We start from the raw sequence: 23542 nt of genomic DNA, 5'->3' as shown, positions 1-23542 counted from the left end.
CGTCCCCTGCGCTGTCCCATCAGCCCATGCAAGAGTACCCAACAAGTTCAATGCCAGCATACACTCTGTCCCCTCACATGCAAATCCAGCCACCTGCTCATGATTGCACCTTCCCACTCACACTTGGCACCCTAAGTCTCAGCAGCTGAGTCCTCCCAAAAATGGATCCCTGCCTGACACCCCGAACTTTTACTTCACTCTGTACCAGCCTCCTACAGGAAGTCGTTTGTCCATCCTTCCATGCAGTGACTGTAATGTCTTCTGAAATGGGTGTCATCTCACTATCTGCTCACCCAGTCACTCTGGCCCTGGCTAGTGAGAGGGAAGTTGCCACCAGAAGCAGCCAGGGAGCAGGAGACCAGCCACTGCCCAGAAAGGGGAAGAGTCCACTTCACAGGGAAGAGGTTGCGCAAAGCCCCTTCCAAAATGCAGCACACCCTCTCCTGCTGCTGGGTTGGGGGAAACAGCTCAGGATTTGTGTTCAGGAGCCCTAGGTATGAACCCTGGCTCTTCCACTCACTAGATGTGTGAGTTGGGCAAGTCTCTTAGGCTGAACCAGAGTTTCTTATCTGTAGAGCAAGAGGAGCAGCTTGGACTTCCCAGGCTTGTGACGGGGCTGGGACTTCCCAGTGCCCGGCACCGTTCCTGGGACCAGGTAGACATTTCCACAGATGGGTGCTCAGTGATTCACGCACCTCACTTGTCTTTCTTTCTGAGTTTATAACGCGATTTAAGATAGTTCACCAGCTAAGCCTGGATCCCTCTCCAAACTCAAGGTAGCCTGTACCCATGAGAGGTACCCAAAAGGGCTGGAGAGAGGAAGTTTATGGTTGAGGACCCTGGACACAGCGCTTCTCCCTCCAGGGCCCACTCTGAGGGACTAAGCCTTAAGGCAGGCAGAGGTGGAAACCCCCAAGGCAGTGTGACTCTGGGGCTTCTCTGTTCTCGGGGAAGCCCAAGGCCGCCTGCCCCGACTTCTGTATTGCATACCTCTGCCCTGGATGTTGGGTCCTGGACTCGAATGCAGTCCATCTGGAACCAGCAGGCCTGGCTGTTTGTAGTCTCTCTTCTGGGTGGGGGTGGCATTCCCAATTTCCAATCCAATCCCAATGAAGAGATGTGGCCTTAGTCAGGGAAGGGCATGGAAGGCCAGACACTTGTGAGGGAGTGTCCACTTCCTGCCTTTCCCCTGGGTTCAGGGCTCCTGGGTCTTGCTTCATATGTTTCAGGAGCTCCTAGGAAGTGTGAGGTTATACCATCCACCCTGGCCTCGCCCCGCTGCAGGGGGTCTCACTGGGAAGGTGAGCCCACCACCATGGTTTACGCGGCAGACTGTCTGGGCCTGTGTTACTGTCTGCATTGCTATTTCTTCGTCTTACCTCCAAATCAGTCCTGCTTTATGTCCCAGCCTGGACTCACCTGAGCTGGGGGAAAAAGGAAAGGATTAAAAGTGGCCTGAAAAGGAACTAGTGGCCCAAACCATTGCGATGTGGCAGCAGTGGCGAGATGGGGGAAAGACTCGCAAGGTACAGGGCAGCTGCACGGCAGGAGTCCAGGCTGGAGGTCCAGCTGCCTCCCCCAGGGTGGAGTGAGGGGATTCATTCACTCGCCACGTGCTCACCTGGGCATCTGCTATGCGCCAGACACACTCTGGAGTGGCACACAGGGGCGAACTAAAATAGCCTCTCGCTCCCAGAGAGAAATGCCATGTGCTCTGGGGACAAATACAGCAGAGTAAGGAGTTTGGCAGAGATGTGGGACACAGTCTAATTTTGATAGAGTGGTCAGACAAGGCTCCTCCAAGGAGCTGGCATCTAAGCAGAGACCTGAACCAGCAGTGAGTAGAGGAAGGAGCATTTCGGGTACAGAAGGAATAGTGACAGTGAAAGCCCCGGGTGGAAATGAACACACACACACACACACACACACAAGCACACTGATTTTAAAACCATAGCAATAGATGGTCTCTGAGAGGCCATGTAGCTCCAACATTCTTTAAGCTGCAAATTTATAAATTGCTGGGAAGAGAAAGGATCATAAGGTTGGCCTAATTTACTTCTCCCACTCAATACTTCTCCCTGTGCAATGTATCAGCCAAGTGTTTCTTTAGCATCAACTTAAATACCCCTGGTGACAGGAAAACCTAGCAAAGACATTCATTCTCATTTTTCACAGTCTTGACCCTCCCCAAATTTTTTTCCATTTTACTTATGGTAAAATATATGAAATTTACCATCGTACTCATTTTTTTAAGTTTTAAGTTCAATAGTATTTAAGTTGAGTTTTGCAAAACTCCAACTCTATACCCGTTTAGACAACAAACTCCTCTTTTTTTGTCCCTCCAGTCCCGGGCAACAACCATTCCTGTTTCTGTGAGTTTGACTACCTCAAACCTCATAGAAGTGGAATCATACCATATTTTCTTCTTGTGGTTGATTTATTTCACGTAGGATAATGTCCTCAGTTCATCTGTGTTGAAGCATGTGGCCAAAGAAATCTTTTTTAAGGCTGAATAATATTCCACTACAGAAATATATTATACTATTTGTTGTTTATTCACCTGTCCATGGACAGTTGGGTTTTTTTTTTCACTATTGTGTAAAATGCTGCCTTAAACAAGGTGAACAAGGTCTCTTCGAGACCCTGCTTTCAATTCTTTTGGATTCATACCCACATGTGGAATTGCTGGATTATATGGTCATTCTATTTTTAATTTTTTGATGAACTACCATTCTTTTTTTTTTTATTTTTTTTCTCTCTTTATTTTGAAAATCAAGTCATGGATTGGTATGAAAAATGCACTCCAATATATTTGAGGTTATCCTACAAAACAAACAGTTTTAATAATGAATAAGGCTACTTTTTTCTTTTTTCTTTTTTCTTTTATTAAATCATAGATGAACTGCCATTCTATTCATGTTTAATCTTGACTTTTAAATGCTCACAAAAAATTATTTTTAAAGGTCTAATTGGACATAGGAAAAACTGTGATTAGCAGTGGCAAGAGGCTGGCCAAATGCAGAAACACTCAGAAATAGGAGTGGGTTAACCTGGGAAGGATTCCTGGAGAAGGTGGATTTCCAGCTGGGATCAGGCTTTTCTGAGCTGCAGTTTCCTCGTGACTGAAATGGGGATAAAACTACTATAGAGTTCTGGAAAGTTTCGTTCACCCATTTATTCTGGAAAGATTTATGCAGTGCCCGGTTTGTGCCTGAGTAAAATGAGAGCCTACTGAAAGTTTTCGAGCAGAGGGGCCACATGATCTGACCGAGGGTTTAACATCACTCTGACTGCATGCTGGAGACAGGTGGGGGAGGGGCGCGTGGAAGCAAAGAGGCCAGTTAGGAAGCTGCTGTCCCCGCCCCATCCAGTAATTTCCCCTGCTTTGCGTTAGACGAGTGATTTTCAGCTGGTGTGCCGTGAGAGGATCTTAAGATTTTTAAACGACCATTAATTAAATTATTTTCAAAAGAAGTTCAAAGCATAGAAAGCATACTCTTTTTTTTACTCTTTCTTCTTTTTTCTGATACACACAGTTTAAGTGTGCCATGAAAGTTTAACTACAGGTTCGAGTGTGCCGGGAGATAAAAAAAAATAATAATAATAATAATAATAAAGTTGAAAAACACTGCTCTAGACTGTGCTGGGATCTGTTCAGTTCACACCCCTCTTCCAGCCCTCAGTTTCCCCCTTCCCTCTCCTATCACCCTCTTCCCACCAATCTACCTTCAGACCTCCCTGAGAGCAAAGTGGCCTGGGCCCCACCCGTGCAGGAAGGGCAACTTCTCTCTGTCCAGCACCTCTGGGGCCACCGAGAGCCCCAGAGGTTTCTACCAATTATCTCTCCATGGCTCCTGCAGCTCTGGGGAGTCTCCAATGCCTAGCTCTCTGACCTTTTTGAGAAAAACAGGAAAGATACTCTTGGCTCACCTTTCCCTCCAAATTACCAAGGAGGGGCTTCTTTATCTCCAAGCTCCCTGCTCTCCAGTCCAGCTCCCCAAGAGGAAGAGAAAAATCTGCAGGAGTTCGACCACAGGGAAGAGCTGAGAGCCAGGGCAGCCCGAGCCCTTCTTCTTCCTGAGATGACATGTTGACTCAGCCACCTGTGTACCGGGGATTTTTGTATGCAGTATTTCATTTAATTCTCCCAACAGCCCTGTTCTATAGTCTTTATTTTTCTGAAGGAGATGTGGAACTCACACAAGTATGGTGAGATCGTAGAGACATCAGTGGTCAGAGTGAAGAGTCCTTATGAGTTTAGTAATCCAGTGGTTCTGTCCTGCACCTTGGAATCTCTTAAAAACCTTTTTGAAAAGAGCAATTTCCAGACCACCGCACCCCCCAGAGATTCTGAATTTAATTTGCAAAAGCTCTTTATATGATTCTAATGTACAAACATGGTTAAAAATATTCACCTAATCCAATTTTTCTCTCTTTTTATCCCTGAGAAAACTGAGGACTTGGGGGGAAGATAGGATTTCCCTAGGGACGCCTTGTGGTGTTTTATGGGACAGCTCCCCAAGGCTGCCATAACAAAGCACCACAAACTCCAGGGCTTAAAACAACAGAGACTTATTGTCCCACAGTTCTGGAGGCTGCAATTCCAAAATCAAGGTGTGGGCAGGACCGGGCTCTAGGTGAGGAGCCTCTCTTGCCTCTTATAGTTTCTGATGGTTACTGGCAATCCTTGGTGTTTCCTAGACATTAGAAGCATTGCTCCATCTTCAAACACAACTCTATTTCCAATAAGGTCACAGTCACAGATCCACGTGGACGCTGATTTGAGGGGGCCACTATCCAATCCAGTATACATACAACCCAACGTCAGTGGCAGAGCCAGGATCCAACCCAGTCTCCTAAGTCCCAGTCCTGGGGTTCCCCCCCCACCCCTGGACAGCTTCACCCTTCTTTACGATCCTCCTCTCACTCATGACTTCCATCAAGCCCCCTCCCTACCCTTCGTCCACCCCCCAGCACTAACAACCACACCTCTCATGGTGGAAGAACATTGAATTCTAACTGTGGAATCACAGAGGGCAGAGGCCAAGGCCAGCACCTGGAGACACTCCAGAAGGACTTGATAAATTTAGACAAACTGAACTGAATAGGCGAATGCCCCTTCAAAGGTAGTGAGGACCCCGCTGATGGAAGCAACCAAGCAGAGGCTGGCTGACCATATATTCCTCTGAGTTCTGCTGCTGTTCTAAGATGGTCAATCTAGCAGAAAGCTTTAGAAGAGCATAGGAAGTAAACTAATGGCCCAGGCTCTACCACCTACTAGCTGTGTGAGCTTGGTTAGATTATTTAATCTCTCTGTGCTTCAGTTAATAAAAATAATAATAGTAATAACCATTTCAAAGAGTGGTGGTGATTAAATGGGATAATGTATGTAAATATGTTGGCCTAACTCAGTAAATATTTAGTTTTAACAAAAGCCTGGTCCTGTTCCTGACCACCAAGAAAGAGGATGGCAAACCAGGCCAGAGTCTTCACTTCAGAAATAATAAAAAGAAGAAAAGGACTCACTAACCATGATTTATTTCCCTAGTCCTGAGCATGTTGACAGAGGACACCACAGCATTTGAGATATGACAGGCAGTGTCAAAGGCAGAGTCCACATTTAAACACAGCTCTGTGTCCTGATCTCAGAGTCTAAAAGGAAAGGGACCCTGCAGTGTAAACCCACAGGGACGCTGCTGGCATCTGGGGTGGGACAGTTCTTACTCAAGATGCCCAGCACCCTTGCCTCTAACCACTAAATGCCCTTAGTACCTCCAATTATGGTGTCAACCAGAAATTATCCCCCCCCCACATTTCCAAGGGCCTCAGGAGGGGGCTGGACCCTTAGGTTCCCACTGCCATTTTCTCCTTCTCCAGGGGGATCCAGCTGGCCCCAGGGAGCAGCAGCCAAAGATGTAGGTTTGGCTGGTCCCATAGGCTGGGGTGTGGAGCCAGCCCTGGGGGCTTGCATGAGGTCCAGCCCTGGTATATGTGACTCCCTGACCCGCCGGCTGTGCCTTCCTCTGCCCTCAGCAACTGTATGAGGCTCACTCCCCGGGGCTGCTTCCTCCCTCCCTTCCCCAGCAGGGCCCATCATCTGATTCTCATCAAATATGCAGAACTGCTGTTGCACCAGTCCCCCCCAGAGGGATTAACATAATACCCCTGATTTCTCCTTCCCCTCTCCCACTGCCTCTCTCCCTGCGCGTCCCCCTGGCTGCAGCCGCCTTTGTTTCAGGGGAAGCGAAACACTGTGTCTGAAAACGTTACTGCAATTAAATATGCACAAGAAGGGGGGAGGAGAGGGAGAAATGAGGACAATGAAGGATGTGAAACATCAGATGCAGCAGCTGCTTGTTGCTATAGAAACCCTAGCTCCCCACCACCATCGAGGCGGCATCAGCCCCCCAAATTTCCCCCCCAACTGGTTTAAAATTCCCATAGGGCTGCGTGCCCCATTTGTCCTGAGGTGCTGGGAGATGCAAGATCACAGAGTCCCAGCTGTCCGGGCCAGGAGCACCTGTGGGCCGCTCGCGTTGATCTCTGTCTCTTCCCATTTGTCCTCACCCCAGCACCACCACCTCCTCCCTCCCCGACACCAGTACTTCTGATTGGCAGCAACACCCTCCCGTGGTTCTGCATTCCAGTCCCAGTTACATAATAAATTACGGGAGAGCTTCCGCGTTTGACTTTGGGATGTCACAACATGGAGACAAAACAGCACATGCAGAGTCCACTGGGGGAGCCAGGCTTTCTCCCGGCTTCCTGGGGTCCTCTCTGGCTGCCGCCGGCTGCAGGGCTCAACTCCTTCCCCCTTCCTTCTTCTCCTTGTAGGGGTCTGCACAGTTGAGGTCTGTGTGCTGGAGGGGGGCAGGTTGGGGGACTCACAGAGAGAGCCCCAAGCGAGATGCAGCTCATGGCAGGAGGTCACCGTGTAGTCCCAGACTTGGGCCTACACTACCACTTGTCTGAGGGGACAGGGAGGGAGAGTGGGGTGGCAACAGTTGGGGAGACAAGACCAAGGTGGCACAATGGAGCTGCGTCCCTCCTCTCATGGCCCCCCTAAAAAGTGGATGCAGAGTCTTGGGCTGAGAGTTGGTCATTTTACTCCACTCCACCCCGAGCTGATCGGTGAAGTCTGATGACGAGAGCCCCGCAAAGCGGAGCAACCCTGGAAAGTCCAGTCCTACAGAGGCGTGTGAAAGAGCAGAGGGGAAGGAGGAGGTGAGGGAGGGCGAGCAAGGAGCACCCAGGAGATGGTAGATAATCCAGCGTCATTCAGAAGCAAGAGGCCAGACTGATGATGTCATCCGAAGCCACATTAAATAAATACCTGTTAAAACATAAAATCCTGAGACCATGTAGCCTAAAAAAAGAAAAAGGGCTTGATGCTGCTTTCCAGTATGTGAGGGGGCAGGGTGTGGGTTCGGGCTGGCCCTGCTGACTGGCTCTGCAAGGCTTTCCCACTCGAGGCAGGCCCTGTGGAGGGAGCTCCACGGCAGATCAGCAGATCGGTCTGAAAGTCAGAGCAGGCAACTTTGGAACCGGCCGCTAATTGAGGCAGTGAGTTCACCACCCCAGAGATATTAAAATGAAGGCTGGAGAACATTTGTCAAAGATGTTGTCAAGCACAGTGAAATTTTCAACCACGCAGGTCAACAGCTTTTTCTGTTGAAAAGTGTCCTTTGGTGAGGTCTGCACCCCCAGGTGCTGAGAATCTTAGACCTGTGCTTGGGAGGCTGTGTGTCACCACCACAATATTCCTCGTAGGAGAGTGAGCCAGAGCTCTTATCATCAGCAGAGGGAAGGGCGTGGGGCTACCCAAAACGTTTCCCTAGGAGAGCCTGCCACCTGATGCAGTCAGGCCCTTCCTGTGGGCTTGGCACGCCCCTCTCCCCTGCAGCTTTCTGTCACCATCCAATTGCAGGGCTCCCTCCCAGTAGAAATGTCAGCCTGGGGCTCCGCATGTCTTCCTGGGGAGATAGCTAACCCCCCCAGAGAGAAGGCAGAGGAACCCAGAGTCAGCTTCTCCCTCTCAGTCTGCCCTTAGTGGGAGCTTAAGGAATCCAGAGCCAGCCCCTCCCCAACCCTCAAATCCAGTTTTCTTCTTTAAATTAGCCCTCATTAGCTCAAGATCAGGGTGAGCCTTGGGACCTTGGACATGGAAATGCACCCACCTCTGAGTGGAGTCTTATGTCACATGCAGCCACTGTCGGCTACTCCAGTGTGCTGCTGCCTGTGGTCCTGGTCCCTGCTGAGCCCAACAGTCAGGGAGGGATGGTAATGGGTGTGGCAGTGGCACAAGCACAGTACCTGTCCCTTTCTCTGCCTTGAACAAAATGGGTGTTCAAGGAATGTTTGTTAAATTACTGTTGTGGGAGGTGGTGCAATAGCTCACACCTGTAATCTTAGCACTCTGGGAGGCCGAGGCGGGTGGATTGCCTGAGTTCAAGAGTTCAAGACCAGCCTGAGCAAGAGCCAGACCCCATCTATAAAAATAGCTGGGCTTTGTGGCAGGTGCCTATAGTCCTAGATACTTGGGAAGCTGAGGCAAGAGGATCACTTGAGCCCAAGTGTTTGAGGTTGCTGTGAGCTATGACACCACGGCACCTCTACCCAGGGCAACAGAGTGAGACTCTGCCTCAAAATAAGATAAGATAAGATAGATTAGGTAAGACATCATTGCATATCTGTATATCTGTATATCCATTCCTGTACAGCTCAGACTCCATAATCATTTGTTGAGTGAATAAAGGATTTAAATTGAGAAGAAAATGATTGAGCGTTATGTTCATTTCAATGAAGCGGGAGAGCAAGGAGTCAGAAGACCCAAGTTCCAGTCCACTTACTGGCCGTGTGACCAGAGCCACTCAATTCACCACAAATCTCTGTTTCCTTCTCTGTACAATGGAACCAGCCCCTCACATAGCCGTAAGAGCCCGTGAGCAATAAGTATGAAAGCTTTGCAAACTCTTGCAAAGAAGTAGGAAAGATGAGGACTAATAGTCACTGAGCGAGCACTCACCCTACTAGTTTATTAAATCTGCACCTACCCTAAGAAGTATTATTTGTACAGATAAGGCTCAGAGAGGTTAAGTATCTTCCCCAAAGTTGCACAGCTAATCATTGGAAGAGCTGGGTTGGGATCCAGCTCTTTGACTCTAAAGCCCAACTTCTTTCTATTAAACCCTGAGGCATCTACACTTAAAGGAATAAAGACTATAACTTGCGTTTGTCATTGTGTTTGTGTGTAGAATATCCTCATGGCCAGAGATGCCAACCTGCTTTTGAAAGTTACATCAGACTAAGGAGTGATAGACTCTGTCCCGATTGTGTCTCCAGAAAACAGGTTTTTTATTACTTCCCATGGCGGGCTGTACATCTCTGACGTACAGAAGGAGGACGCCCTCTCCACCTACCGCTGCATTACCAAGCACAAGTATAGCGGGGAGACCCGGCAGAGCAATGGGGCCCGCCTCTCCGTGACAGGTAGGCAAAGGGGTTTTGGGGAGGCCTGGGCATGCTGGGGAGGGAGGCGCCAGCCCATATGGGGACTCAGCATGTCTGCAGCACCCAGGGACTCAGGGGCCTTAGAGAAAGAGATTAAAGAACACAGGTAGTGAAACCACCAGGGAAGGCCTCATCCAGCGTGGTTTTTGGTGCTCTTCGCAAAAGGACCCCAGAGATAAATTCTTTTCAGGAGACTGTGCCAGAGGAAACTTAACTCTCCCAAAGGACTGATAAGTTTCCACTTTCAAATAATGAGGGTTATGGAGCCCACCCCCCCTTTCCCTTTTTGGCCTACCTTGTTAGAAAGTTCATAGATAAAATCTGGTACCCAAACATAGTAACCATTAGTCTAGATTTGGGGAATTTGGGCATTTCTGCAAGTCTCTAGGTAATTTTTAAGATTCTGTTATATCAATCAGTATATGTGTATCTTTTATGGTGGGCTACCTCACAACATTTGGAAGTAGGCAGAATATAATTCATAAACAAAAATATTTCTAAGATGAATAAAGGATTCTTATTCTGGAGGAATGATAGCTTCTTAGGAGGGATGGAAGCTGATATTTATTGAATCCCCTGTGTACCAGGGATTTCCTTCACTTTTTCTCGGTTCAGGCACCTGTAAGGAAGGTGTTGTTTTCCCAGTTTTACGGATGAGAAAACCAAATCTTAGCAAAGGCAATAAACTTGTCTGAGTTATTTAATCAGTGGGTGGCAGAGCCAAGCTCTGGCCCCTGGTCCTGGGGTCCTTCCAGCTGCAGGACCCCCTAGAATGGGGGCCAGTTGAATGCCCCCATCCATGCTTCCATCAGAAAAAGTAAAGAAGGTACATGCCGCTTCTCGAGGGAGGCTTTGTGAAACAGTGGTTGCCAAACTTTTTTGACAGCAATCCCCAGACAGTCATTTTTATAAAAATCTATGCAATGCATGCTGGTATTTTTCTACATACCCCTTGCAAGGCACTGTGATGTTTTCTCTTCTATTCTATCCTGTTTTGATGTTTCTAAATGCTGATCCAAACTTACCGTATAGATCTGACAGCCTTTTAACAGTTTATGACCCAAAAGTTGAAAACCTCTGTCTTGAGGAGATGAGAGTGGAGCTTTGGGAAGGAGGATGAATTAATAGCCAGAACATTTAGCTTTGGGGATTAGCCTCACGAAATCACACGGCCTGTCTAGATCTCTGGAAAAGGAGCCTGGCTAGGTGACCACTCTGACTCTTGTCGGCCTCCGGTGGTCTGTGTCTTAGTGAGATCTACGCTGTCCAACAGCTCATGATCCCTCGCATCTGCTGCCCTAACACTCTTGGAGGACAGGAGCCAGGAGTGCAACCCCTAGGCTCCCTGATCCACCCAGTGTCTTCAGCGCCTGGCCCTGTGCCTGACACATGGTAGGTGCTAAGTATTTACAGCATTAATCAATGCCAGGGGAAACTGCTGTCATTCAGGGAAGAGACAGGGCTGCACTATGCGCTTGACTTTGGATTCTGCAGCCCAGTTCCCTAGGGGTGCACTTCCAAATTATAGGAACTTGTTTGTATGGTGTTTTGCATCTCATTTGCATGCCTCTTTCAAATGATGCCGGGAAAGGCACAGAAATCCCCCTTCCTACAAGCCTGCTCCCTTCTCCTCTAGGAATACCTGGTCCCTTTACCCTTTAATCTCCTGGTTGGACCTCTGGTCTCTCGGGGGGGAATAGGCAGGAGTCCTTCAAAAAAAGACCCTCTTCAAACTGGAAGATGCGCCAGCCCCTCTCCCTCTCTTCTTCATTCGTCACCAGCTAGGAGGAGCAGGGGTGGGGAAAAGGGGACTCAGAGATCAAGCCCAGATAGAGAAAGGGGGGGGGGGTAAAGAGAGGAGGGCACCCAGACAGACAGAAAGAGAGAGGCCCAGGGAAAAGGCAGAACCCAGAGAGACAAAGGGAGACAGAGGAGAAGATCCAAAGGGAGCTGGGGGAGGGGGCCCCCGTGATGTGATGTGACAAGGCGATCTGGAAGCTGCTTGTCTTGGCAAAAATGCAACTGATACTGTTCAGACCCACCCCCAGAGCTGAGGGTGGGGGTCAGTCCCGAGAGAGGAGAGAGGCCAGACACAGGTGGCAGGCGGGGTGTTTCAGTCTTTAGTGGCCAGAGCTCTGTAAGCTCCTGGGGCTGGTGGCAAGAAGGGTGCATTTGTAAGCTCCTGGGGCTGGTGGCAAGAAGGGTGCATTTGTACTGGGTCTTCAGGCCCAACTATAAAAGGAAAAGTGAGAATGGTGCAGGTGGTTGTGTGCTGGAGCTGAGGATGGGAGCCACATCTCTGGCTGCTTCAGTGCGGGCTGTTTGTTAAGTGGGGGAAGGCAGTAATGAGGTATATTCTTAAAAGGATATATGGGAATCAGGCCCAAGCCTCAGTCTCAGCCACACTGCTCATCAGTTGTAAAACCAGGCATAAAATAAAGTTCCAAACCTCAGCTTCCTATCTGTAAAATGGGAGCGCGATAACGTATCCTCCCCCGGGTTGCTGTGAGGACAGAGTAGGATTGCAAATACAGAAAGCTTAGCATGGTGCTCAGAAAGCCTTCATCGGACCACAGCTGCAGTTATTCTTGTTGGGTCGTTATAGTTCCGTGGTTGCTGCGCTATCATTCCTCCTATACCCCCAAAGCGTGAGGTAGGGGAGGGAGGCAACTTGCATTTCTCTGCGTCGTCACTGTTAGCGGAGGCAGTTGCAAGAACAGTCTGAGCCCCTGCCCAGTGCAGCCTCATAAGAATCATTCCACACATCAAGGTGCTTCGTGGCATTTACCAAGTGCTTTCATGTGCATTAGCTCACCTTGACCCCACAGCCACCCAGTGAGTGGGCATTATGATCCACATTTATTAAGGAGGAGCCCACTGAGCAGAGAGACTGAGCAACTAGGCTCAGGTCCCCCAACTCATGAAGGACAGAGCCCTAACCACCTTCACACTGCAGCCCTGTGCATCCGGCCACCTCCTTCAACCAGGGAGCCCCAGAATCCCAGCCCAGCCCCGCCCTGCCCCAGCGCACCCCCAGTGATTCCTCGGGCAGGGCCATCTGTCTTCCCCAGGCCTGCACCAGTGTTGGCAGCGCCCCGTCCCCCTGGGCTGTCACCGCATACACGCCGCAGCATTTTACTCCTGCTCCAGAGTAATGAAAGAGGTTTCTTTCCCTCAGAATTTAATTTCACGCCTGAGCCTCGGTGATTAATTCTCTGCCCCCCACCCCACCCCTTCCTCTACCGCCCTGACAGCCCCTCCGCTTGTAAATTCTGTAGTGTGCCACGGAATTTGTGTATTTTGCATCAATTAAGTGTCACATTGAGTAATTCTTCCCTGGCACTGGGTTTGTTTATCTCAACCATATCCACCTGGTTGGGGGGTGGGGAGGCTGCGGAACCTGGCAGGGAGGGCCGGTGGCCTCCAAGTGACGATTGCCCCGCACGTCTGCAACCCCATGTTGTGCCTGTAAAGCACTTCAACATTTTGCCATCGGTTGCCCACAATAGCCTTGCAAGGTCTGAAGGCAATGTCGTCGCCTCCACTGTGCAGATGAGGAAACTCAGGCTGGGAGATCGCAAGACTCATCCAGGGTCACGTGGCTGATCAGTGACCCAGGCCAACCTTGCCCCTGGTATCCCGATTCCAAGCCCACAGGTGCCTCCTGAAGAGCCCCGGAGGGTAGCAGGAGAGCAGGGTCTTCTGAAAAGTCTTTCCCTCGGAGAGGAGAATTCTTAGCCCAACCTCTGTCCAAGGGAGATGAGCTGAGAATTGAGAAAAGTTCCCATTAGTGAAGGGTGACCCGAGGGAGCTAGAGGCTCTCGCCATTTGCTCCTGAGCCAAATTTCGTATTTTCAATTATTCCTTCTCTGACTCCATGTACTGAACAAGAGTGAAGGAGGCCTGGTTTCTGGTCTCACCTCTGCGGTGTGAACCTGACAGCTCCCACACCCTCTGGTCTGAACATCCTCATCCCTCTGTGCGCTCCAGGTCCCTAAGCAAGCTCCATTATCCCACGAGTCTGCATAGCTCTGCAATGTGGAGTCTTACCCAGAAAAATCAGACCACTAGCCCACCCATGCCTGAGCGCCCCCATTCATCCTCCCTGAGACATCTATGGCTCAGCAGCTTGAGGAGCGGCCAGTCGCCTGGTCCAGCACTGCCCCAGGGAGCTTTAGTCTACCCAGGCAGACAGCCGCGTGGCCTGCTACCGACTGCCCTTGGAAGGGGGAGTGCTGGCAAAGGTGACCTCTGCAGAGGCAAGCAAGGTGGCAGAGGGCTTGGGATGGGCGTGCTCTTCCGTGCTTCCTGAAATTTCACCATGTGCATATCACCTATTCACAAAACCCACACCGTTACAACTTTTCTTTTAAAAAAGAGAGGAGTTATTTGAAAAGAAAAGGAAAACTCTGTCGTAGTTAGTGAGAGTGGCCTGGGGAGGCATCTAGAAGAGGTGACACTGAAGCTGGTGTGTGAGAGGAATAGAAGTTGGCAGGACGTGCAGGTGGCCCAGCGGGAGAGATGGTTTTGATAGGTGAACGGAAGATTTAAAAGCAGGAGGTCCCCAAGGGGCAAAAGCCCAGGGAGGCCTGGGAGGGTCCTAGCCCAAGAGAGCAGATGGGACACTGCTCAGAAATGATGAGGGCACCACACACAGAGTCCTGCCCCTAGGGGCCTTGGTCTTCTGCAAATAGGGCAATAGGTCTCCCAGTCCTCAGTTTCTCTTGGTTGGAGAAGGCCAACAGAGGAGGGTTGCTGGGGGTGGCAAGTGTGGCTGGCAGAGGCTACCTTCCTAATGCTTCTGGGCACCGACAGACACGCACTGCTCATCCCCAGACTGTCCCTAGTGTGGGCAGAAGGCAGGGCAGGGGCAGGGAGACCTTTCCCATCCTTGGGGGGACTTCCACCCCAACAGAGACTTATGAAGAACTGCCACCTTGAGATGTGATGATTCTCATGGCGCCGAGTGACTGCGCCTGAGTCCGCCGGACTCTGGGGCCTCTGTGGAAGGAGCTCCTGCTCAGGCTCTCCCGCTCTTGCTCTATTTCCCTTTCCTGCCTCTGTCTTTCTGTCTGTCATTCTAGCCCTGGACTCCACTATAACCTCTTCTCCTCCCAGCCCCGCTGGGAGTCCCAAGCAGGGCTTGCTGGGGCTCTGTCTGAAGCTGCACTGGGGGCTGCTCACCGTGGGCACCCATGGGCAGTGGGCTCCTATCTGGGTGTTTGCCTTCCCTCCCCTAGCCCCACTTCACCCACCCACATCTGGCCAGGGCTGCCGACCCTCTCTGCCTTCCAGACCCTGCTGAGTCGATCCCCACCATCCTCGACGGCTTCCACTCCCAGGAAGTGTGGGCCGGCGATACCGTGGAGCTGCCCTGCACTGCCTCAGGCTACCCGCTCCCTGCCATCCGCTGGCTGAAGGATGGCCGGCCCCTCCCAGCTGACAGCCGCTGGACCAAGCGCATCACGGGGCTGACCATCAGTGACCTGCGGACCGAGGACAGCGGCACCTACATTTGTGAGGTCACCAACACCTTCGGCTCGGCAGAGGCCACAGGCACTCTCACAGTCATTGGTGAGTCAAGAAAGCCCCCCTTTTTTTATTGTTAAATCATAGAAGAAAGCCCCTTTTGCAGCCACAGTAGCCTTTGGGAGCACTGCCGGTGACAGGGGAAGAGTGCGGTTGCCAGTTGCACCTCCCTCTGCCCAGTCCTGGGGGATAATCCTGGCTGGTTGGGAAAGGCAGTTCGGTAGCCTGGAAAAGCCCTTGCTTTGGAGTCACAAGACCTGCCCTGTGGTTCCAGCATCATTAACTAGGACCATCAGCTCAGGGTAAAATGGAATAATGATCCCAACCTTCCAACCTCCCAGAAGTCACAAGGCTCATACAGGATGCAGAGGGTGCTGGTGACACACTTTTCATGAAGGCAGGGCTACTTAGCTTACGGTGGGGAGGCAGTAGTTAGAGCGTGTCCCCATCCTAGACACTCAGAATATTTAACAGTAATTAACAGAGGCACTAATCAATCAGACCTGACGCTGGGAATAAGTGACCGAGTCAGCTATAGCAGGACCTGCCAGCTGGGCATCAACTCCTGCCCTTTCCTGCACTTCTCCCTGTTTCTCCTGGGGGTCCCAGAAGCCAGTGTGGGGAGCATGTGGCCTTAGTAGACCCCTCCTGCTGAGGAAACCCACGGCAGGGAGGGAAGGTAGACACAGAGGGGCTAATGCCGGGGAAAGGCCTGGGGGCTTCCCCACATCTCTGCCCCTCCCTTGTGCAACCTGGCCTCAGGTTCCCCATCTGTGATGTAAAGAGGCTCCTTCTGTCTCAGACATGCAGAGTTTAACTCTCCCAGTTCCCTGCTCTCTGGGCTGCAGTGGGATTTGGTTCTGGTGACCCTTGGGGAAATCCCAGGCCTCATGGGCCAGCAACAGCCTGGAAGCATAATGAGGGTCATTCAATGTGGGCAGTGGACAGAGACTGTCCAGAGGTGACCCCAACCTGCATCCTGCAGGAGGATCCCTCTGCCATGAAGGCTAACCAAGGCAGCTCCTCCCGCCTCACCACCTGTTTCCTGCACACAGGGCTGTGGGTCTGCAGACCCCTGGGCAGGCCAGAGACTCACAGCACAGCCCACCCTCTGGCCTCCTGGGCCTGGCATCGAACTCCCCCATCCCAGATGTGGGCCCAGGAGGGTCTTCATAGTTGTAGCACATTCATCTGCAGAGCCAGGAAGAGGCTCTTCACCCCAAAATTCACCGTGGGCTAGACAAGCAGAAAGAGCCCCCAAGAAGTACCCTGTGAGTGGCAGTGCATGGGACACATCTAGGTGACACCCTGAAAGCCCTGCTTCAGGGGACGTACAAACAAACCCTGGACAGCACAGCAGACAGATAGAAGGACCAGGCCTGGTACCCCCTTCTTGCCCTAAGCGCTGTCCAAAAACGTTTATTCTAATATTACCTTCATCTCCTTCTGCTACACATACACAGCCTCAGGAAGTAAGTCAGAAGGGCAATATACCCCCAAATCCTCAGAAAATTAGCAAACCTGGCTGTAGGTAAATGGAGTGTTCATGGCTCCTGCACCAGTACACATGGGCGGGCAGACACACACACGGACACAGGTGTGTGCTGTACTTCCCCACATACGCGTTCACACATGGATGGTGCCGTACACACGCACAGACGCACATCCCCTCACCATAACAGGGCCATGTCCAGATGCACTCACACAGATGTACAGCAAGTGATGGCCTCCAGATGTGTACACACCCACACTGCCCCAGAATGTGTTTCCTCTGATTGCACACCCCTCACCCCTCCTCACGGTGGGCTTGACAGGACCACCAAGTTCAAGGGGAAGCACTGTGGCTTTTCTCTGTCTTCCAGCCCCTCTACAGCCTCTCTCTGGGGCTGTAGAGAAAAGCAGTGCTTTTCCCACCCCCCATGCTGCCAAGAAGACCCCTGTCCATCCTGCCACATGCCTGTGCATGAGAGAGAAGCTACTAGAGCCCTGGGAGTTCTGGCTGGTGATGGAGACGAGCAGGAAGCCACCTGCCTCATTGTGCACTGACATTTCCCGGACAGCTCTGGGGAGTGAGCAGGGATAGCCAAGTGTGACCAGCTCACACAGCCTGCAATCTTCCCCCCTCCTGCAGCCTGCCTCACTGACTGTCCCAGGCTCCTGCAGCATGGGCCCCCTGTACACAACCTGTTTCAATCCCACAATCCCACTGCAGCCCAGATAGCAGGGATCTGAGAGAGTCAGACTCTGCATGCCAGAGACCGAAGGAACCTCTTCACATCACAGATGGGGAACCTGAGGCCAGGTTGCACAAGGGAGGGGCAGAGATGTGGGGGAGCCCCCAGGCCTTTCCCCGGCATTAGCCCCTCTGTGTCTACCTTCCCTCCCTGCCATGCGTTTCCTCAACAGGACGGGTCTACTAAGGCCACATGCTCCCCACACTGGCTTCTGGGACCCCCAGGAGAAACAAGGAGGTCAGGGAGCAGCCAGCTGACGTCCATAGCACACAGTCCATGCAGTCCAGAGGGGGAGACAGAAAAAGAGGTGATGGAAAGACAGTGTGCTCAGTGTGGAGTTAGGTACATGCGGGGGGCCTGGAATAAGAATCCTTAATCCTCCCTGGGAGGGGCAGTGGTGTCCAGGAAGGCTTCTGGGCAGAGGTGACGCTCAATATGAAGGATGAGTAGGAATTAGGCAAAGAGCTCTAGGCAGAGGCCCTAGGGCCACAAGCAGCCTGGGGCATGCAGGAACCACAGACAGGTTGCTGGTGCTCTAAAAGTTGTGTGGCTTTGGTGAGAATGGAAGGAAGGTGGGAAGAAGAGAAGCTGTGAGGGTTTTGAATGCAATGTTGAGTTGTTAGGAATCGTGGACACCGAATAGGGACATGGCTGGAAACAGCAGGGAGGATCCAGGCCAGGCCTGCACCTGGGCAGTGGTGGTGGGGTTGCTGAAAAGGGTGACCACAGATCTGGGTCCATACATAGGAAGTTAGTCGGCAGAAGGCAGTGGCTGGCTGGTTATCTCTGCAGGTATAGGAGACAGCTGGCTGGGCAGGGGTGACAGCTGGCTGGGGTGGGCAACAGGGTCCAACATGCTCCCCTCCTCCTCAGTGGCCCAGGCAGAGAAACACACTTCAGGGAAGCAGGGGCCATCAGAACAGAAAGTACAGAGAACTCCCCGGCCTGCCCTTAACAGATGGGTAAACTGAGGCCTACATCAGGAATCCCGCATCAGTCCCCATCCCAGAACCTGGACAACCCCCCCAGCCATACTCCACCCCCATTAAGCCTCTTTCTTTTCTTTTTCTCCTCCCATTTCCTTTTATTTCTGCCCTTCTCCACCCAGATCCCCTTCATGTGACCCTGACACCAAAGAAGCTGAAGACCGGCATCGGCAGCACGGTCATCCTCTCCTGCGCCCTGACGGGCTCCCAGGAGTTCACCATCCGCTGGTACCGCAACACCGGCCTGGTGCTGCCTGACGAGGCCATCTCCATCCGCGGGCTCAGCAACGAGACCCTGCTCATCACCTCGGCCCAGAAGATCCATTCCGGAGCCTACCAGTGCTTCGCCACCCACAAGGCCCAGACCGCCCAGGACTTTGCCATCATTGCCCTGGAGGGTGAGCAGGAATGCCAGGGCAGAGGCGTGGGCTCTGGCGGGCGGCTCTCTCCCTCCCGCCTGCCTTTGAGGTGGTGAAGATGCTAGAACACATTTATCCAGCTCACACAATATACCGGGGGTGGAGGTCCTTTTTTCTGTGCTACCTATTTTGTAGTTGAGGAAACTGAGGCTTTGATCCCTTGCCCGTCACACAGCTCTGCCCAAGGGACAGAGCGGGTTTGTTTTTTCTTTTTTCAATTTCAGAATACTAGGGGTGTCCAATGTTTTGGTTACATGAATTGGTTTTGCACTGCTTGAGTCAGAGTCAGAAGTGTACCCATCACCCAGATAGTGTACATCACCTGTGCCCTCTGAAATCACTAGAAGGAAGCTTCCAGAGGCTGGAAGAGTGCCAGGCACTTGAACTTTTGAATCCTCTCCCTGCCTGAAGTCTCTTCACAGCAGACTCTGTTTCTTACTAAGGACCTGGGTTTCCACCTGTTTCTCTCCCTTAAAGCCGTCACTACCCAGAGGGCCTTACTGGGTGCCTCACCCAGAACCTCTGTTCAAGTTGTTCACTGAACAAATTACCCAGCCAAGAGGATGGATGGGGACTGCAATTCAGCTTGCACTGCATTTGCCAAGCCCTGAGCCTGGCACAGAGCTGTGACCACACAGAGGAGGCATCTCTTCCTTTCTCCTTCTTTGAAAGGTGCAGTGGGGGCTGGTGGAAACTCCATTCTTACCAACAAGTTTAGTGAGTCCCAGCTCCTCCTTCACTGCTACCAAGACAAACAAAACATGATCCTGTTCCTTTTCAAGATTTTTTACTATTGTAACAGATGCCAAACCCAGGCAAGCCCGCAGATGTAAGATCCCCCACTTATCTCCCTATCATGGCCTATGAGTCCTCACTCCTTGGGAGGTGTGAGATACCCACTGATCCTAAGCCCCTGTGCCCCAGTCTGGAGCCAGCACCCAGAAAACACACCTTCCTCGCTCCTCACTTCCTCTTGGCCTGCCAAATCCCTGGTCTCTCTTTTCTACAAGCATGTGCAGGCAGCCCAGCACAGACCTGTTTGAAACGAGCACCTTTCCCGTCGGGGGACCTCCTGTCAAAATTATTCCCCACCAGCTGATTTTCTGTCTGAGGGGCCTCCCTTCGCCTTTGGTGGAATTACAGTGTTGATGACCAGGCACATGGGAGAAGAGGCTGGTGGGGACAGAGGGTGGGGAAGGTGAGGGACAGCCTCGGGGAGAGGGAAAAAGGAGAGGAAAGGCCAAAGTGACACCCCCTGCCCCTGGCTTTCCCAGCTCCAGACTCTCCCTAGGTTTTAGGTAAGGGTCTTCCTAAGAAGTTGGGGGTAGGACTGGCAGATTGCCTGAGTCTTAGATTAACTTCAGCATTTTAGTGTGAAATGTGAAGTAGGGTATAAAAAGTGCCATCTTACATTGGCCTTCCTTAAAAAAAAAAAGTAATGCCTATTTGAATCCTTTACAACAGTCCTGTGGGGAAGGATGGCCAGGGTTAATAATTACATATTCCACATGAGGAAGCCGGGCACGGAGGTTAATTGTCTTGTCCAAGGTTGTTCTGTTAGCCAAAACTTAAGGCCCAGCCAAGACTTCCCACCTCCACTGCCTCTGGGAAACTTTTATTTCCAGACTCAAACTTAAGGCCTTTTGCTCACAGGACTGAAGCACTCCCACCCCTCCTGCAGGCACAGTCCTATGCAAAGAGAACGGGAATCGGACTCCACAGGGCTGGGCTGCTCCACCCAGAGTTCCATACAGTTAACATCTGAACCTCTGTGCCTTTATTAATAAAGGAAAAGTTGAGAGGCACTAATGTTTATTAAGTACTTAGAAAGTGCAGTGCTAAGCATCTTAACTGCATTAATTCATTTAATCCTCACAATATGGGTATGAGGTGACTTTAGTGATTATCACCGTTTTTCCATCCTCCACTGGCAAGAGATGGGAAGATTCAGAGAGGCTAAAAGTAATTGGCCCAAAGATACAGGGCTGACAGGTGGTTGAGGGAGGAGGGTCCCAACTCGGGAGTCTTAATCCGTGTTCCGTAGTAACTGGCAGGGCTTTGCCTCCCCCTGCCGGGGTGGGGCACCTGGGGGGACGGGTTTTCTGTGGCTCAATGACCCTGAAGGGGGTTCCTCGCTCCCTGCAGACGGCACACCCCGCATCGTCTCATCCTTCAGTGAGAAGGTGGTCAATCCCGGGGAGCAGTTCTCACTGATGTGTGCGGCCAAGGGCGCCCCACCCCCCACGGTCACCTGGGCCCTGGACGACGAGCCCATCACGCGGGACGGCAGCCACCGCACCAACCAGTACACCATGTCAGATGGCACCACCATCAGCCATATGAACGTCACGGGCCCCCAGATCCGCGACGGGGGCGTGTACCGGTGCACGGCTCGGAACTCGGTGGGCGGTGCTGAATATCAGGCACGAATAAACGTAAGAGGTGCCTGTCTACATTTAAATATCAGAATAGGCTTTTGAGTTCCTTTGCCATCTCTGTGGTTACCATTATTCTTGTGATTAGTACTTATTATTAATCGTCATTTTTATTTTACTAGAGGTCTCTCTCTCTCTCTTTCTCTCATTCCCTTTCCCTGCCCTCCGCGAGCCCCATTATCCATTCTTGTGTGTGTGTCTGGTACAGCTCATCCCCTTTCCCATTCCCACCCCGCCTCCCTCTACCACCTCTCTCCAGAAATCCAGCCTGCCCATCCCCTCCGTCTAGCCCATTCCCACCTATCAAATCTGTGCCCCAATATGCCACCCTCCTGCTACCAGCCCTACCAGGGCCATGTAAGGACAAGGACAGGGCACCGGAGCCAGGCTAGACCTTTAATGTGGGTGCCTGCCAAAGCTGTGCCCTCGGTGTCCTCCCTCTGAGCCAGCCCTATAATGCTCCAGGAGGTGTAAGCAGCCAGGAGCCAGGGCATCATCTTGTTCCCCAAAGGCTACAAGGCTAAAGCCATCAAGAGTGGGAGCTGAGGCTGGGTGGGGTGTCCCAAGAATGGAAAAAGGAACACAAGGAGGTCATCCCCTTATCACAGTTCTCCAAGTCACTGCAGTGAGGACAGAGTCTCACTATGGGACCCAACTGGTCCTCATCGGACCCCTGGCCCAAGGGAAAAGGAGAAGGAAAGTACCAAGAGGAAAGACGCACTGGTCCACGTGCCACGGGGTTGCCGTGTGGGCCAGGAAGGGGAGTGCAGGTGGAGAGCCATGCTAAATTCATCTGGACCGGCCCCCCAACCCACACAACAAGGGTGGGCCTCCCATCTGGCCACCCTCCTGCCCTCTCCTCTGAATTGGAAAGGGAGCAGAGCCACAGGGCCCTGGGAGATTTCCTAGTCTGGGGGCCTGAAGCACGGAGAGTTACTTGTACCCATCCAGGCACTGTCCCTGTGTGGTGGGCTCTGTGCCCCCTTTGCACCCCCCACATTGCCACTTGCCTGGCTGACCCAGCTGCAGCCATTTCCTGCCCCGGACAGTGTGATCAGAGCCCCTCCTTTATAGCCCTTTCTCAGAGGCCTACAGTACACATTCACATGGTGAAAAAATCATCACCTCATCCAGCAGAGGCCTTCCTGTCATCTGTAACTAGTTAGCGCCCAGAAGATCCTCTGGGGTGTGAGACCAATATGAGCATGTAGAATGGAAATAACAGATTCTCCACAGTTCTACTCCCCGCCCCCCTAAATCTCTCCGTAAATGAGCGCTTGCCCTCCCAAATCCCAGTCACTTCTTGTGAGGCTGCAGTTTGGTCAGGTACCCAGTCCCCTTAAGGAAACGACTCTTGCCCGAGGCATGTATGTACTGCGTCTGTTTGCAATTATTTGAAGCTAGTGACACTGAGTCCTGGAGAGACTCAGTCCATGGGTGTCCCTCAACTCCAGCCTCTGCCTTGAGCCCTGTAAAAGGGATCCTTCTCCCCCTACCCAATGCCTACCCCCCTGGAATCTCAGGGGCCGCACCCCCAGAAGAGCACCACAGGGCGGTGCCTGGCTGTCCCTGGCTGACGGCACCACTTGCCCCTCCTGTCCTCCTGCTCCCTCCTGACTCCTGTCCAGGCCCCCCCAGCATCCGGGCCATGAAGAACATCACAGCAGTCGCCGGGCGAGACACCCTCATCAACTGCCGGGTCATCGGCTACCCCTACTACTCCATCAAGTGGTACAAGGATGCGCTCCTGCTGCCTGACAACCACCGCCAGGTGGTGTTTGAGAACGGGACCCTCAAGCTGACCGATGTGCAGAAGGGCATGGACGAGGGCGAGTACCTGTGCAGTGTCCTCGTTCAGCCCCAGCTCTCCATCAGCCAGAGTGTCCACGTGGCTGTCAAAGGTGGGTCTCCCTCCCCAACCAGAGCCGCTGCTCACCCTGCCTGCCCTGTCCCTCTCCAGTCAGCTGCCCAGGCAGCAGTGGGCAATCCTGAGTGAGAGAAAGTGACCTGCCAAGAGGCCAGCTCAGAGACGGTGGGCTGCACTCAGCCCCCAATACCAGGGTAGAACGGCTGGAAACTCAGCAGAGCCCCAGAGATCAGCAGCAGGAGGCCAGGCTGGAGGGAGCCCACTCTGGGTGCCCTGACTCCACCCTGGCTGTTGTTACAGACTGGGGAAGTCCTTCCACCTGCTAGCACTGCTTGAGGCCTAGAGTGCTCTGCCTGGTGCCCAAAAGCCTCCTCCTTTCTGGGCCCTTGCCAGTCGCCTGGGTGAGGTCTGTGTGTCCTGCCTGGGACCGGACAGCCATCACTGAGTCTGTGGATCAAATGAATGAATGAACATAAATAAGCCCATACATTACTGTGTGAGTCGGTCACAATGTCCTCTTGTGGGAATGTCCCTTGATTCTGGGACTGTGCAGGTGTGTGAA

At 52.1% G+C, this 23542-nt stretch overlaps 1 protein-coding gene across 3 annotated transcripts in view; it reads left to right on the top strand.

The window, feature by feature from the left end:
• DSCAML1 (DS cell adhesion molecule like 1) overlaps nucleotides 1–23542 on the top strand; it is a 346450-nt gene that overhangs the window by 243531 nt on the left and 79377 nt on the right. For all 3 annotated transcript variants that reach the window (XR_008380577.1, XR_008380576.1, XM_053593394.1), the window contains exons 4-8: nucleotides 9343–9489; nucleotides 14806–15084; nucleotides 18382–18657; nucleotides 20824–21120; nucleotides 22742–23014. Coding sequence is in view for 1 of the 3 variants with exons in the window: in XM_053593394.1 (XP_053449369.1) it covers nucleotides 9343–9489; nucleotides 14806–15084; nucleotides 18382–18657; nucleotides 20824–21120; nucleotides 22742–23014 (1272 nt within the window). In the remaining 2 variants the exon portion in view is untranslated. The remainder of the gene's footprint in view (nucleotides 1–9342; nucleotides 9490–14805; nucleotides 15085–18381; nucleotides 18658–20823; nucleotides 21121–22741; nucleotides 23015–23542) is intronic.

Source organism: Nycticebus coucang, chromosome 6 (assembly GCF_027406575.1).
Source record: "Nycticebus coucang isolate mNycCou1 chromosome 6, mNycCou1.pri, whole genome shotgun sequence".
NCBI classification, from domain to species: Eukaryota; Metazoa; Chordata; class Mammalia; order Primates; family Lorisidae; genus Nycticebus; species Nycticebus coucang.
This window is presented reverse-complemented; position numbering and strand designations above follow the sequence as displayed.